General features: G+C 43.7%; 1 protein-coding gene across 3 annotated transcripts in view; it reads right to left on the reverse strand.

The window, feature by feature from the left end:
• Positions 1-17,026, reverse strand: part of Cdc14a (cell division cycle 14A) — a 145,756-nt gene that overhangs the window by 9,245 nt on the left and 119,485 nt on the right. For 2 of the 3 annotated variants that reach the window (XM_038311183.1, XM_038311185.1), the window contains 4 exons: positions 15,130-15,242; positions 13,856-13,903; positions 11,463-11,585; positions 10,341-10,809 (listed from right to left, as the gene is read on the reverse strand). In XM_038311183.1, coding sequence (XP_038167111.1) covers positions 10,341-10,809; positions 11,463-11,585; positions 13,856-13,903; positions 15,130-15,242 — 753 coding nt within the window. Of the gene's footprint in view, positions 1-10,340; positions 10,810-11,462; positions 11,586-13,855; positions 13,904-15,129; positions 15,243-17,026 lie in introns of those variants that run through there. The other variant, XM_038311184.1, reaches the window with a different exon arrangement.

Genomic DNA, 17,026 nt, shown 5'->3' on the forward strand with positions numbered 1-17,026 from the left:
CCAGCTGTTCTGTTCTCAAGGACACATGGGCCAAAATCCCCAGGCATGAAGCCAAGGCTGACTCAGGCTCTTCCAGCTGGGAAAGGGTGCTGGGAGAAGCCCGGGCTACCATCCACAGACCAGGGCTTATTCAGAACTACATCCATGCCTGAGAAGAAAGCCTGGGCCCAGATCACCAAGCCTGGGTCATTTGGATCAGTTTCTACACTAAAAGACCCCAAGAATCAGCAGAACTCACAAGAATGGATAAATGGCCAAGGCAGTAGATATAATAATCACCCTAATATAACCACAGCATGCCAAAAAATAATAATAATAGATGCCATAAATAGACATAGTTAATATATCAATTAAAAAATGAAATGGAACTTCAAAAAAAAGATGAGAAACTCATTAGATGAAGGAAAAGCAAAGCAGGCAGACAAGTTTTAACAACGCTCCCATAGTAATGTGCTTATCATACAAACATCAGATCTGAACTCAGACCCCAAGGGCCCACACTGAAGCTGAGCACAGTGGTGCATACCTGCTACCCAAGGATTAGGGGGGCAGACACAGGCTGATCCCCCGAACTTACAGACCAGTCAGTCAAATCAGGGAGGGTCTCAGTGAGAGGCCCTGCCTCAAAAGATAAAGTGGAGAATGACAAAGACTCCAAACATCAACTGATACACACACACATACACACACACACACACACACACACACACACACGCATCAGCGTGAACCTGTCAACTAGAATGCTACACCACAGAAGGAAGGTGACACTGAGAACTGACAAAGTCACACCCAAGACAAAGTCTCCTGAGCAGAAATGTAAAGCATCAGGGAGAGGGTTGAGCATCTGAGAACCTCAAGATCACAGAGAGAGAACAAAAAACCATAGCATGTGGCTGTAACCACAAAGGAATCAGAGATGCTAGGTTAAAAAAGATGAGACCATTGAAATCACTGCACCGCACTCCATAAATAGGCATACACTCGAGAGCATGTACTGTAAAAGACAGTTAGTACCTGGAAACCAAAGGAGGACTTCAATCACAGTATTAGTTTGAGCTCAGGATTAAAAATATTAAACAGAACTTCGGAAATACTGAGGCTGCAGTGACGGGCTCCCGCATAAACATCCCAAACTCATTTTTCTTCTGTGTAGCTGCTGCACGCTGTGTACTTTCAGCTGGTAGCTGCACACTGGATGGGAGGCTTTATCTGTCTCTCTCCAAAGTTTAGGGAGGAAGCAAAGGGAAGGCAGAAAAGTAACATCTAAAAAATGATAGCAGAGAATTTTCCATAAGCGAACAAACAAAATAAAGCCATCAGAACACAAGAACAAATAGCAATGAGTGTCCTAAGTCTATGCCTGGATGTGTTTGGAAACTAATACATTTCAAAGCAAAAGAAAAAAATCTTCTTACAATACAATCCATCCGACAAGACTTTGAAACAGTCCTACGCAGTGATATTTTATTTATGTTTTAATAAATAAAGCTTGCCTGAAACGCAGAGAGTAAAACTAAACCACTAGAGGCCAGGCAGTGGTGGCACACACCTTTAATCCCAGGACTCAGGAGACAGAGGCAGATGGATCTCTGTGTGTCCAGTGCCACCTGGGCTACACAAAGTCAATGCAGAAACAGATCCAGGTGTTGGTGGCTCACACCTTTAATCCTAGTACTAGGGAGTCACCCACATTTAATCCCAGCACTAAAGGTGACTATAAAATGGGAAGAGGCAGAGGCTCAGGTCACCCAGTCTTGGTAGAGGTAAGACTTCTCTGGTGGCATGACTGTTATGCTTTTCTGCTCTTCAGCTTAAACCCCAATATCTGTCTCTGGGTTTTTATTAATTGTGCTACAGTCTTAAATTAGAAAGTGGGTATTTGAAGTGGTGGGTGGCAGTGGGAACACAGTGGCAGGACTAGGAATGCAGCCTGAAGATGAATTGAGCCAGGAGATGCATGTATGAGACTGGTAGAAAACAATGTGTGTCTCTGACTTTGCTTCAGGGAAACAATACTGAGCTCTGGAGTGAGGATATATACTATACATTAGGCAGAACATTTTTAATTGGTCAAACTTTAAAAACATATGAAAAGTACTTTCTTTTATTCCTGGCCCCTAAGACATGAAAAAAATAAAAATGGATGCAACCTGACAGTATTGTTGTTATTACACAAGGAAAAAGATACAGTCAGGTCCCTGATACTCCAGAGGATCACAAGTTCAAGTAAGGGCTGCCTGAGCTACAGAGCAAGCTCTGAGCAGCCCACGCAACTTAGTGAGACCTGCTCCTAAAAACATAAAGCAAAAAAGTGCTGAAGATATAACTAACTTGGTGACAGAGAACTTGCCCAGCGTGTGACAGGTTCTAAAACAGTCCTCAGTACCACAAGGTAGAAAAAAGAAATAGAGAGGATGAGAAAAATGAGTAAGTAAATTTAAGTTTCATAATAAAAGCAATTAAGAGAATATAAACCACCTCAACGCCATACTTTTTTTTTTAAATCAACTTTGCCACTTACTGCAAATCTTGTATTTGAAAAGTGCTATCAAATAGAGAGACGAAAATAGCTGGCAGGCTTTATCCAGACAGTTAATGTAAAGCATTGTTTAGCACCGGAGACTGAAATTAGAGCTCGGTACATCTGCAAACACTACAGAAAAAGCTGTTTGCAGATCTAAAGACATCGCCTGCACCTTGCTGACCATGAAACAAAGGGATACCTTCACAAATAAAATGCCCGGGTCCCTTGGGAGGGGACCAAACAGGCAGCAGAGTTGAGCAAATGCCAAAGCTATGACTTAATGCAGGGATGGAGTTCACGTTCTTACTATTACTAGTGGCTCAGTGTCTCTCCACTGAAAGAAAATGCAGCACTCCAAAGCAAGGCCAGAACAAAGACGAGGGGTGAAAAAATAATCACAGCAATTTAAAGACAATAGAAGTTTAGAAATCTAGAATCATCTTCACTATTACATACACTAACACTCAATTAAATAAATGTAAATTAAAAATATTTAATAAATTTCAGCTTTGTTATTTATTATTTTAGTAAACTATTCACAATGAATGACTAAATATATTTAAAGTGAGGATGGGGTCATTATTTTCAAAACAGAGAAAAGGAATCAAGCTGAAATTAAGAAAACCCATTATACACTACTGAGGGGCAGGAGATTTCTACTGGGAGCAGCCACTGAATCAATCAATAAATAGCACATTATTGTCATCACTAATGTTCCAAATTAACAATGAAATATGCTTTATTTTAATATTTTATTTTAATGTACTTGCCAATCACTCAGATTTTCACCAATCTTATTATGAACAAGTCTGGAATTTATCTTATTCCAAACCTTACTTAAGTACCAATTATGTCTAGAATATACCTACAGTCTGCCTGGTGGAAGACCATAGAAGGATCTAATGGTGCACTGGCTACTCAGTTTGTTCACCCAGAGTGTTCACAACCAAAGGAAAGCCCTACCCAGCTCAACACAAGAATGGGCACTAGCCATGGGAACAGGCATGGTGGCACATGCCTGCCATCCTGCCACTTGGGAGGCTAAGAGCAGAAAAACTGAGAGTTTGAGGTTAGGCTGGGCTACATAGTAAAACCTTGTGTCAAAAATAAGGGATGGAAGAGCAGAAGAAGGGGAAGAGGGGGAAGGAGAGGGAGGAAGAGGAAGATATGGAGAAGGAGATGGGGGAGTGAGGGCAGCAATGGCAGTGACTCAGGAAAAGTCAGAAGTATGTATTTCCTTTCAATTTTCCTTCCAACTTGAAACCAAGTAGGTTTGTCATTACTTTATGTGTCTGAGCAACATATTAAAAACTCTGAAATTCAAGAACCTCATGAAATGTCCATATGAAGTAAGTTTAAAATTACAATAACTTATATATATATGGATAATACATAAATACTGATGCTCGTATATAGAAAACCAGACTTTATGTCAATAAGAACAAAGTACTCGATATTCACTGACAGACGCACAAGCTAAAGGGAAAACACTTGAGTGAGTTCAGTTTGTTGAGGGAGGAGCCAGAAGATAACAGACATCTTTAAAGAAGAAAAACTGAAGAGAGCAGAGGGCTTCGAGAAATATCTTCCTGACGCCAAGAGTGGATGAGAATATCATGCAGGAAGAATGCAAAAGGCCACAGCGTTTGGGGACAATACAGGGCAAAAGAGATGCATAAATCCAACGGAGACCAAGCAGCTCATTATAGAAAGCACTTGCCAATTCTAAAATATGAGCTAAAAGTAAAAGAGACTGAGTTAAAAATCATAAAAGATGTCAGCACAGCAAAGAGAATAAGAAAACAGCAGAACCAAGAATACCCGGAACGTTCTAGAAACAATGAGTGCCATTACTGATGGAACCTACGGCCTTCACCAGGGCAGTATTCCTGAGACACGTGACAATTAACATTTGCGTGAACAACTAAGAAGCTCAATGGAGGCCACAATTTTAGAAAAATCAACAAAAAACTTTCAGTAGGCAATACCCGAAGCAGTTTCCATTAGATCTAATTACAGGGAAGCGTCTCACCAAACATTCTCCTCAAATTTAGGAGTCCGACAGCCACTGCTTCAGCCTCTTGTTCAGAAGGGATGTCCCCACAAAGCTGCAATAATGTGAAGCCCAAAACAGAAAAGGACAGTTTTTTTGAAATCTTGTGACTGAACACGTACATTCTTTAAAATAACAACACACACTATTTTACAATGCTGCATGCTTGAACATCATTTTTTAAAGTGCCTAGTTAAGGACTCTAATTTTTTTTGAGGTGATTAAGTTTTCATGTACTAAATACAGGGCTAGGAGAGATGGCTCAGCAGGTAGAGCACTTTCCACACACACCCGATGGCCTGAGTTCAATCCCTGGGACACACAGAAAGGAAGAGAGACCCAAGTCTGTGGAGTTGTCCTCTGACCTCCACACACAAATGCTATGGCACATGTGTGCCCACACAAACATACCATACATACACAGGCATTAAGCATGGCAGAGGGCTCTGGCGGGTCTCCTCGCTTCTGGTATTCCACCAGAAGCTCCCTTCCACACAGGTGCGGAAAGCATCTCCATCAGATCTCTCCACAGGCATAGTCAAGGACATTCTGAAAAGAACTTCAATAGCTCGGGGGAAAAGGCAAATTGACAAATGGAATTGCATGAAACTAAAGAGTTTTGTGCTGAAAAAAGAAAGAGAACCTGCAGAAAGGGAGAAAATCTTTGTCAGCTATACATCTGACAAGGGTTCCATATCCAGAAATATGCAACAAAAAAGAAAAACCAGAAAAGCCTAAAGTATCCAATCAGGAAAAGGGACAAATGAACCATACAGACATTTCTCGAAAGAAATACAAACGACAAGACATACATGAAATGTATGTCATCACGCAAATGACAATCAAAACTACATTGAGACTCCATCAGTCAGAATGACTGTCATCAAGAAAACAAAAAGTAACAAAAGTTGACGAGGTTAGAAGGGACATCTTATCCTCTCAAAAGGAAGAAGGAAAGCGGAGGGGGGAAGGGGGGGAAACAGGAGGTGTTGGCGAGGGTGTGAAGGTGAGCAAAGTACAGAAATAGACACATACAAAATGTCACAACAAAACCCATTACTTTGTATACTGAAAAGTTAACCTGGACGTGGTGGCACATGCCATCAATCTCAGCATTCAGGAGGCAGAGACAGATGAGTCCCAGGCTAGCCTGGTCTACATAACGAGTTCCAGGCCAGCCAAGGATACACAACAAAAGAAACCTCTCTCAAAAGAAAAAAAATAATAATAATACATTAAAAGCATTAGTTGTACAACTAAAACATCAATCTTGTTGATCCTTCTTGTTAGACAGCTCCCACACCTCCTACCCTACTTCTACTTCCCAGTTTGGCTTAAACTTAACCTCCCAGCCTGGTCTTCAGCCACGCAGGCCTGCAGCTGTCCCGAGAATGCTCAGCAACACTAGCAATAATAGCTGACAACCACCATGCAATATTGATAAGCAATTGCATAACACTTCATGGGATTTTTCTCAAACACTATAGCCATTTGACTACAACGGACATGGTGACATCAGCTCCAACATCCTGTAAATCACCAGCCATCTTCAAAGTCACAGCCACATATTTATATAAAATTTACCAAAAAAAAACTTCTATGAAATATTGTTCAAGCTTCACACAAGCAAGAAAATTTGATTTGCCCCTGATCGTTATAATTACAATTTTCCCCTAAAGCACAGAGAAGTTAAATGAGGTGCCAAATACCTCCATTAAAGAAAAAGGTGTCCGAAACAGAATTTGAACCCAGGTAAACTTCCTTTCAGAACCTAAGAACTCAACTACTATGTGACTTTGTTCCCACTTTTCCCCATTGCATAGAGGGGCCATTCCCCACCTTCCTGCCTTCACTAGGATTCCCCCCTCCACTCCTATTCATCCCCAAAACCCAGCTGACTAAAACACTAGCCGTTCCTCACAGTTTCCCTGGCCTATTGGGGAAAAAAATGAAATGTTGTTTAACTATCTATCATCTACATCTCTAGTTTTTAATCCCCCTGTAACAGTATATACACAGCATAAAGCCGTCAAAATATTGTGTTGGGGGATTTCAGCTGCCCTGGGTTCAAAATACGATTCTGTTGTCTGTTTGCAGGACAATCTTGAGCAAAATTTTAATCTCTCTGCCCCTTGAGATTACTATACATAAAACAGGAGTAATCATTTTTACCGTACTCATTCATTTAAACATCCATCCATCATTTTATCCAATCAATATATGCCTTCTGAGTGCCTACTGTATAACAGGATCCAGGCATGTAACCATGGAAATCAAGGTACCACCATCTCCGCTCCCACATTGCTTAAAGCCTACAGGACAAATCCACCATCCTGAGAAGTGCTACATGGAGGATCAAAGTGGGATATAGAACAGCTTATAGGGGGAAACATCATGCCAGAACACAGGCTTGGGGGTCAGGTAAGGACAGGGTGACGAATAGCAGTTCGGTGAAAAGTGTCATTAAAAATATAACCGCGCAAATCTTCAAGACAGATACCACAAGCAATTTCAACTTAATGAAACACTTCCACCCCACCCACACCCTCATCACATGCCCCCCATTTCTCAAGCACTCAAAAACTTCTCAGTCAGGAATCAAACTGATCTCTGCAGTAAGGAGGTCACCAAACGGGAAGCCATGTGCTTTTGCACTGGACGGTAGAGACAAGACGAATCCAAGAGGTCAAGATAATAAAACTGAAATCTGACTACCTCTCAGCATTCCGCCGTAACCACAAGGGATGCCTTAACATTTATTCCTGTTTTCCGTGTTAAAGAATTTTAATGACAGAACAAGGAAATCATTTTTACATTTTTCTGGGGGCTGGAGCTGCAGCAAAAAAAAAAAAAAAAAAGTGAGAGAGCAATTGCAGCTTTCAAAAGAGATGCTAATTGTAGCTTTAAAATATTAGACTCCCTCTAAACGCCCATCCCCCAAGAATTTCTGGGTCTTTCTTAAAGGTACAGGGAGGCGTTTACCACGCAGGCTCCATTTTCTTACCGAAGAAGTGGGCTGTGTGTGGTGGGGTGGGATGTGCGTGCCATGGGGCGCGCGTGGAAGTCAGGGGACAAACTTGGGTGATGTCCTGACCTTCCACCTTGTTTCGGGACAGAGCCTCTTTGTCATATATGGCTGGGATGTGGAGGCCGGGCTAGCTAGCCTGCAAGCTCCTGGAAATTCTCTCGTCTGCCTCCCGTCTCAACACAGGAGCACTGAGGTTACATACGTGCACTGTAGTTCAGCCGTACATACGTGCACTGCGGTCCAGCCGTACATGGGCTCCAGGGATTTGAACTCGGGCCCTTGTGTTTGCAGAGGCAAGTGCTTGAGGTCCCCTAAAACACTTGTGTTGAGTGAGTCCGTCCTCCTTGTTCTTGGGTCCTGCACTGCTTAGGCTTCCGTAGCACCGATTGGCAAAAGGCCAGTCCCACAGAAAAACTTCGCATACCCTGAAGGAGGGCAGTTCCGAGCCCTTCCTTATCAGGGCATGAAGTGGGGAACTCCATGTTCATTTGACTTGCTACCAGCTAGTCATCAAGGGCGGACTTAAGCCTTCACTTTGTACAGGGGATCACAGAAGACTCCTGAGGCAAAGATAATGGAAGGGAGGTCTACGCAGGGGGCCTGCTTGCTTCTTCCTTCCTCTCGGGCTGAGAGGGCGGAAAGGGCAGCCATAATGCCGATTCTGGTCATAAATGCCTTTCTTTACAACGCAGCAACAAAGGAAGAAGCGGGGATAGTGGCAATAGTTGCCTATATTTTATAATTACTGGAAAGTCACCGTATTCCAGCCAAAAAGCAGGATGTGGAGGAGGAGGAAGGGAAAAAGAAGCAGCTAAGTGTGGAATGAGGCCAAAGCGCACTTTAGAGAAACATCATGGGGTGCAGGAGGGATCAGTATTGTGTAAAGAATCCCACCCCTTCCCCCAGGCTCCAGTTAGCAGAGGAGAATGGGTAGGCCCACTTCTCCCTACTAACCAGGGATCCCAGAACATAAGACTTTGTCAATTCACTGATGCTTCTGGCATCGAACTTTAAGAGTGGATGGCAGGCGCCTTTAGCAGTGTAATCTATGCGCTGTTTGTATAATTATTTATATAACACTTTTCCTGGAGATACAAAGATGTGCAGTCAGTTCTAAAAAAAGAGGCTGATCCACAAAACAATGTGTGAAAACATTGGCAGAACCCAGTTCATTCTGTCAAGTACAAGATGTGTGGACACAGTGTGAAAGTTTAAATACTCTGTCCTTTCACATCTAGTGCCCACCCGGCAGCCCCTACCTCCACCCAGCCCTACCCCGACCAATGGATTTCCATATTTATGACACAAATCTCCTCAGTGTACATAAAGGGATTAGAGTCAGATCAGAATCAGGTCAAAGAGTGGGTAGATAGCTAATAGGAACCCTGATCTATAACAGAATCTAAAATAACAATGAGACGCCCTCTTCTGGCCTCTGCAGGTACTACATGCACATGGTGCACATACATACACATATACATACAGGAAATGTGTTTGTACACATAAAATAAACGAAAAGGTTAAAATTTTTAGATAATGGTGAAATTTTTCATAGAAATAAAAATCAGACATGGAAATTTATACATGCAAGAATTGCATATGGAATGTAGAAAAAAACAACTTTTGAAAGGAAGCTTGTAATAAAGATGAATCCAGAGGACCTACATATGAAAGCGTGAGCGTACACACACACACACACTCTGCATCACTCAGTTCTCATCTTAGGGAGCAACCTCATACGGGCTAAGGAAACTGGGTCCCATCATAAAACCACAGATGCTGTGTTTTGCTGAGTAGGCCACTCAGCAGTCCTTTTCTTCCTCTCCTCTTCAACCCCGCTGATTGGCTGAGCAAACGGCTAAAGAGCATGCACATGGCAGAACGCAGACAGAGCCTTCCCAGGGAACCAGGCTCGTTCCTGCCCATTGTGCAACCAACAGACCCACTATCTCACCTTCTCCTTTTGTTGGGTATAGCTCTATTTGCCCTTTCCCCTCTCCAAATTAAATTCACATCCTATGGATATCAATACCTCTCGACACAATCAAATTATTAAATTTTTAAAGTCATGACCAATAGGTTTTTCAGTCCAATGGGGCTAGTAAAAAGGGAATCTGGTGTCTAAATAAAGATCTCTGGCACACACACACACACACACACACACACACACACACACACAAAATCATTTGCAGTCCTCACTTGCCTCTAGAAGAGGGATAGATAATTTTAAATGTCTTCCTAGAGACTACCTGCTCCAACCTTGCCAGTCCAGGTTACCACCCACTTCTCTTTGACCTCTTATTAGCTCCTTTCTTTGCCACTTCAAAGAACTGTGGGTCAGAGTTCCCTGCAGGAGGCCTGGTGCTCAGCTGTGGGGGAGACAGAGTTCCTGCATGCCCCACATGACTTTGCCCCAAATCCTAACCTTGGGGAGTAGGGAAGGCATCCTTCTCAACACATCACCTGAGCAAAACCAATGCTATGGATCAAGCGCCTTTGCCTGGTACCAGATACTCAGAAAGCTTGGGAAATGTAACTGAAAAGTAGCAAAGCCTTTGGTGTCCGCAACCCATGGAACGAAAGCTCTCTCCCTTTTAAAGAAAAACCCACCTCACAGGGGAGAGGAAGAAAAAGAAGGAAGGAGGAAAACCCGGTTGAAACTCGGCATTTACTGGAAGAGGAGCCAGCAGAATGTAGCGCATGGGCAGTTGCACAACAGAGAGGAAAGGCGTCGATCAGAAGGCCTCCTCGGCACTATTAAATTTCTTTGGTGGCAGCCTCGGCTGGGAAGGCAAGGCACAGAAGTTGCATTCAGGGTTCTGAGGACCAAGAGGTGGTGTCTGTGAACTTACGGGGATAGAACGGCTCAGGAATCTCACTGAGGAGGAAGAGAGCCCCCCGGAGAAGGAGGGTCTATGGATGGTGGTGTGCTCCTCGGGCTTGGCGCTCAGGGGGCCTGGGGAGCTGTTCAGGTTGCCCCCAAGACCGCTGCTGCTGCTGCCATTGCTGCTTCTGGTGTACTGGTTGTTGTTGAGCTCAGGGTAATTTCTGCCAGGTGGCTGGGAGCTGCCATTCAAGAAGCTGGTGAACGGGCTGGCTATGAAGGCTGCCTTAGTGGGTGAGGCTGTCTTTTTGTTCTCAGGGTCATCGGTCGTGGTGTTCAAGTTCCCTAGAGAACTGGCTAGCCGGGAGTTTATAGAGAAGCTGGGGGAGAAACACAGGAGGGGAGGGAAGAAAAAAACAGACAACAATGTCTACTCACATACGAAGACAGCATCATGGGAAATCAATGAGGATGGTTCTGATCCACTCAGATGACTAAATAATATCATCACTCTTGGTAACAACATCACCTGTGGCCTTATTCACGCATGCCAAGTTTCTTGGTCAGAAGCAGTTAACCAAGACCCAAGAAACTGGCTTAAGCACTGGTTGGTCTTAACATCGAATATTTGAAAATTGTATCTGCCAGACGCAAAGAGTAACCATACAGAGAGTCTGGAAGCTGGCTTAAGTCCACAATTTAACCCAGACATTTTCTAGCATAGAGTGGCATCCAGCATCTCTACCCATCTGAGTTGGTGCCTGCTGTTGATCATTAGTATGACTGATTAATCTATATCACATGTAGCAAAGTGAAGAGGCTCTAGAAGACCAGTGCACACCTAACCAACCCCTTTGAAGCCTCATCCCCTGTCAGGGAGGAAGGACCAGAAGCCCCAGAAAAAACAGAGGGCTCCTTGGTGTTTCTCCACTTCTTCCCAGTCCCTCCTCATAGACCTGCAGCCATATTCCTTGCCTGCAGTAGGCCTTTCTTACCCCAGGCTGGAGTCCTGAAAGAGGTAGAGGAAAATTACCTTCTCATATTTGCACCCGAAGACAAAGAGCCTCTGTTTATCCTTTTGGCTGTTGCTGAAGAGGACAAACACACCTTGGGGGTCTTCACAGTAGACACAGATGGTTGCGGGGAGGAACTTAATCTTTGGAGGAGGAAAAGAGGACAGAGTGTCACACCGCCGTTGTGCTACCTAAAATACTCACCAACGAACTATAACAAAGAAAGTTAAGAAAGCTCAGTGCCCCCAAAAGGCACCAAAAATGGTAAGAAAGTCCCACACAAATCCACTCCTTCCCTTCCAGTTGGCAATTGCCCTACAGAGTATGAGGTGGCCAATATTCCTCACACTTCCCTCTCATCCCTCAGCAGTTCAGACCGTAAATCCCCTCTGAAGAAATCTAAACCATCTCCTTCTGTTCCTTCGCCATTCAAACCATCTAACCTCTCTCCCAGGTCCACAAAGCCTAGTTAAAGGCTTGGCTTGTGGAAACCTCTAAAATCTGGCATTTGCTTCTCCAAGTGGGTATTAGTCCCACAAGATGAAACCCACGGAGTCAAGGGCGTGATGACCGCGAACATCCCTATCCATTTTAGTTGATTCTCACCTGTCTCTACACACAGGTGAGGGGCAATGCCACTTATCACCTCTGTGCGGCTGCATCCAGTGCCTTTGTCACGTCAAACAAACAGGGAAGTCGACTAGATGTGTTCACCTAGCTGTGGGGTTCCTGACCATACTGCACTCGCCCCATTTCTCCTGCAGGGCATCCTCTGTCCTTGCCTCTCCTCACCTCTGGTCTTTAACTCCCTCCCCCCAGCTCACTCTTACCACCTGCCCTTGAATGGTCTATTTGGTTATTACCTCCCGGAGCAAGGCTTGAGTGAATTCCCCAGCAGGATCAGCAGTCTGCTTCACCGAGCACACTCCCAGTAAGTAAATCACGCCTCTTATGCTCTCCTTCAGCAGCTCAGTTTTGCCTATTTCCACCACTCAATGCAAACTCCCTGAGGGCAAAGACTTGTTTGTCTCTCCTTTCCATTCCCAAGGGCTCATCAGGGGATCCACAACCAAGTTCCCGGTGGGCACAAAGGGGAAAGTGACTGCTCTAGAGTGAGCCAGAGCTCAGCCACAACTCTAATACCAAATACCTTTTGTCCCAGATAAGCCCTGTGATGAAACTGGACTGTACTTCCTCCTCTGCTTCACAAAGCCTTGCTTCAACATCTCTTCACCACCTGCCCTCCTAAGCACTGCTGATGCCATCTTTTCCCCTCAAACAAAAGTGGACAAGTTATGCCAGGAAATGACTCGGGCCTTTGAAGAAGTGGGCCGAGCAGAACCACCCATTCAACAACATAGGTTAGAATGAAATCCTAAGGAAAAAATGGCTGTGTCTCTGTCCCCTTTATCAACAATACTGACCAATCACATCCAGTGTTCTCACCAGATGCCACAATGGTCCCTGGCAATACCGGTATTAGGGTATAACTCTAGGAGGGTCGGAGACCTTGTTTCAAGAGAGAAGCACTAATATTTCCTCCTCTTATAAATGAAAGAGCGAAAAAGAAACCAACACAGCGATGCACAAATGCACACAAAAGTAGCGTAAGGAGAGCTAAACATGGGAGGAGACCAGAAGCTATCTCTGGGCTGAAAAGGAGAAAGTCACAAAGCACTTTGGAGTTTACTGAAGACCAGAAGGTGCTGGGAGCTCAAAGAGTGTAAAGGTCATAACCACCAGCACCCAACCTGAAGGCGGGACAGGAAATACCCTTTCAACAGTAAACATTAAACATGAAGCTGGTTTTGGAGTTGGGCAGAGGCTCAGTGATTCTTGCTGTTCCTGCAGAGGACTCAGGTTTGGGGCTCAGCACCACATGGCAGATCACACCTGTCTATAACTCCAGTTCCGGGAGGGTCTAGTGCCTTCTTCTGAAGGCAGGCACCACACACACCACACACACAAGGTGCATATACATGCATGCAGCCAAACATTTTTACACATAAAATAAAAACAAATAAATCATTTTGAAATTAAGTTTAGGCCAGGCATGGTCTTAGTGCCGACACTTAGGAGGCAGAGGCAGGTTGATCTCTGTGAGTTCAAGGCCAGCCTGGTCAATGTAGTGAGTTCCAGGTCATAGCCAAAGAGCTGTGGAGAGAGAACTGATCTCAAAAGCAAAAACGACAACACCAAAAAAAAAAAAAAAAGACGATTTGAAAAACTGTAAGAGGCTGAAGATGTTGCTCAGCGAAAGGGCGGAGTTTTATTCCAATTACTAAAATAAGTGAATGGATAGAAAAGGCTGTGTAGTTATGTCTATTTTCATGGGGTTTGATGCTTGGAAAACATGTCTAAAAAGCCATACATATTTACAAGAGCTAGATATTTGTAAATCTGTTAACAGTACCTGAAAGTCTGGGACACTGCCCTTTGGTGTCCTTTTATATCATCTGACCTGCAGAAATCAAAGACAAGAACTCAGGTGTGACCAGGTGCACACAGCTAAACAAATCCCACCCTACGGCATCTGAGGCAGAGACATGAAGATACTAAACCATCAAGAGAGAAAAACCACGCGGGTGGGTATCGGCCTCCACACACTTTACAAAATGAATCCTCCCGCCAGCAGGTAATGCATGCGTGGTATTTCACCATGAATGTTAGGGTGAAGGGGGCAGTGTTTTAAGTGCTCGGGAGAGAAGTGTTTCCTGACAGGGCCATAGTGTTATTGTGGAAACTGAAGTCTACCCCCTGAGAAAACAGAGAATTCAAAAGAAAATTCACATCTAAACATGGCTTCCGAGATCTGTACAAGAAGAGTTGGTCCTGAATGCATAGGTACTTGCTAAATTATACTTTCTTTCAAAAAAGTGATTCTCAACCTTCCTAATGCTGCGACCTTATAATTACAATTCGTAATATTGTGGTGACCCCCCCACCAGAAAATACTTCGTTGCCACTTCATAACTATAATTGTGCTACTGTCATGAATCATAATGCAAATATCTGACATGCAAGAGAGCTGATATGTGACCCCCCCCTGTGAAAGGGTCATTTGATCCCAAGAGGGGGTCACAACCCCCAGGTAGAGAACTGTTGTCCCAATGTAACCCTTCCTTCTGTAAGATTTCTTTCTTCTTAACACAAGCTTTCAACTGTTCTGTGGTCAGAAGACCACTCCCAGATCTGATTTTGTCGACTGATTTCAAACTTCAAATTCGAGATGGCTTATAATTTCTCAGACACAGGGAGGAATCGCTTATCCAAATCTCAAAAAAATCGAAGGTGAAGTCAAGTAGTGGGATATGCCAAAACTTGGCACAGCCTACTCCACTTCACGGGCTGGCTCCGATCCGAACCCTCGGCACACTGGTGAGGACCTGCCACCACCGCGCCTGGGAATCTCCGAGTACAAATCACAACAGAAATCACTGCTGATCTAAAATAACTGCTCGGCAAGTCGAGGCAGAATTCCAGAAACAGCAACGGCACACCTGTTTCCAGAAGCATGTCCGTTTTAGCTATTCCCCACAGCAATGAAACACACAACAGCCGGCGATGAGGGTGAAAAGAAAACACAGGAACACTCGGGATTTGTAAAACGGTATTCTGAAGTGAAGATGAAACGTTTTACCCACAACGGAAGCACACTATGAACCGAAAGGTTTAAGCCGGGGCTACCTAAATGCACAGGATGGCGAGGAGCGGGGCTGCCTCTGGCTTTTTAAGGCACGTAGTTTGTCTCCCTGTGTGACGCTGCTTTTCATTTCCACATCTTCATCTTCAAAATTACTCTGAAAAACAGGCAAGTCCCATAGGAAGGTCATTACACCCAGTTTAGCTTTATACCGATTTCTTAATAGAGCACAAATCATCTTCGGTTACAGATAACATGGAAATGGTCTTTCTGTAGATTAAGCCATTTAAATGTGTTAGGAATTCAGCAGTAAGCACACACTACAGAACACTCAACGTCTAAATATATGGCTCAAATTCCAAATCAAAGGAGCATGGGGCTGGATACTGGAGTGTCTAACAATGTCTAGGACAATGGCTCAAACGCGGAAACTCTCTTGTGAACACCTTGGGTTTTGGAAGACAGCCTGGCACACCTCGATCTACAAAAACATCACAAATGTTTCCAGATAGTACAGGAGCCACTGTTGCAAAATCCATAACAGACATACAAGCATGCAAGGTAAAATAGCTGAAGACATCTACACAGTCACTTTCTGTATGAGTTCACCTTCCAAGAAGCACTCAGGGACTCTTGGGAGTTAAAGGGCCAACAACTCTCAACCAGGGAAGTATATTTCCTGCTGCAGTTCCTCGGTGTGAAAAGAAGAGGTGGCTGGCTAGCATTTCTCTGTGGTAACTCAAAAGGAGCCCTGAGGGGAGCCCTGAGGGGAGCTCCCATCTACCACAACCAGGAGGTGGAAGAAAGACTTTTTATTTTAAATTTTTTTAAAAAAAAAACTAAAAATTTAAAATTTTTAATAAACTTTCATATTTAGAAAATTAACAGTGAAACTGGCATTATGGTCTACTTAGAGGTCTGGGGAAAAGGGAAATAGGATATTTTTCTTCTAGTATTTTATTTTCATGTTTTAAGTCATGTTTATATAATACCTGAAAATAAAACTTAATTTTAAAAGATATACAGCTAAATAAAATGAACAGGATATTTAAAAGAATAATTACATATGGTTTTTTTTTTCTTCACTAAGTGGCAAATTTTAAAATGCTAAATTTTTTGTTGTTGTTGTTCTTTGGTTTTGTCTTTTGTTTTTTTGAGACAGGGTCTCACTAGCTCAGGCTCCTGCCTCAGCCTTCTGTGCTGAGGCCTGACCCAAACTATAACAGATTTCAAGAAAATAAAATAATACTATAACAAACTGTCACCCACCTAACTATATGCATTTGATATGTTGTTTTTACTTTATTCCTTTACCTTACTGAAGTCTCACTCCTAAAGAAGAGAGCAATACATATATTGTCCCAGCTCACACTCCCTGGAGGAGAAGATTGGGTCTTCTCTTAGAAGGATGACGAAGAGGAGCACGGAGGTCAGCACGGCGAGAGGGTGGAGCCACTGAAGTCCTTTGACACTGGACACTGAGCTACAGGATTTGGAATTTACTTTGCAGTGCTTCAATCATGCTTTGGCCCAGTATTTCCTCACCAAGCCCCCATTCCTCCCTTTCAGAATAGTGGTGCATAGTCTGTACCAGAGTATATTGGAAGCATATAGTTTGGCTTTTGATTATACAGTTAAGAGATTGTCTTGAGTCTCAGAAGGGACTTTGGACTTTTAAACAGTTTTGGAACTAAAAGACTATGGGGACTTTTGAAGGTGAACTACATATATTTTCCACTATGCTACAAGCTTGTGGGAGCCAGGGAGCAGAATGTGGTGGTTTGAATGAGAACGGCCCTACAGCCTCAGGCATTTGGGTCCCCAGTGGTGAAACTGTTTTGAAAGGATTAGCAGGTGTGGCCTTATTGGAAGAGGGGGCGGGCTTGGAAGTTTCTGGGTCAGCCCTCTCTCGGTCTCATGGTTGTTGTCTTAAGGATACAC

The sequence above is a fragment of the Arvicola amphibius genome, chromosome 14 (assembly GCF_903992535.2).
Source record: "Arvicola amphibius chromosome 14, mArvAmp1.2, whole genome shotgun sequence".
NCBI classification, from domain to species: Eukaryota; Metazoa; Chordata; class Mammalia; order Rodentia; family Cricetidae; genus Arvicola; species Arvicola amphibius.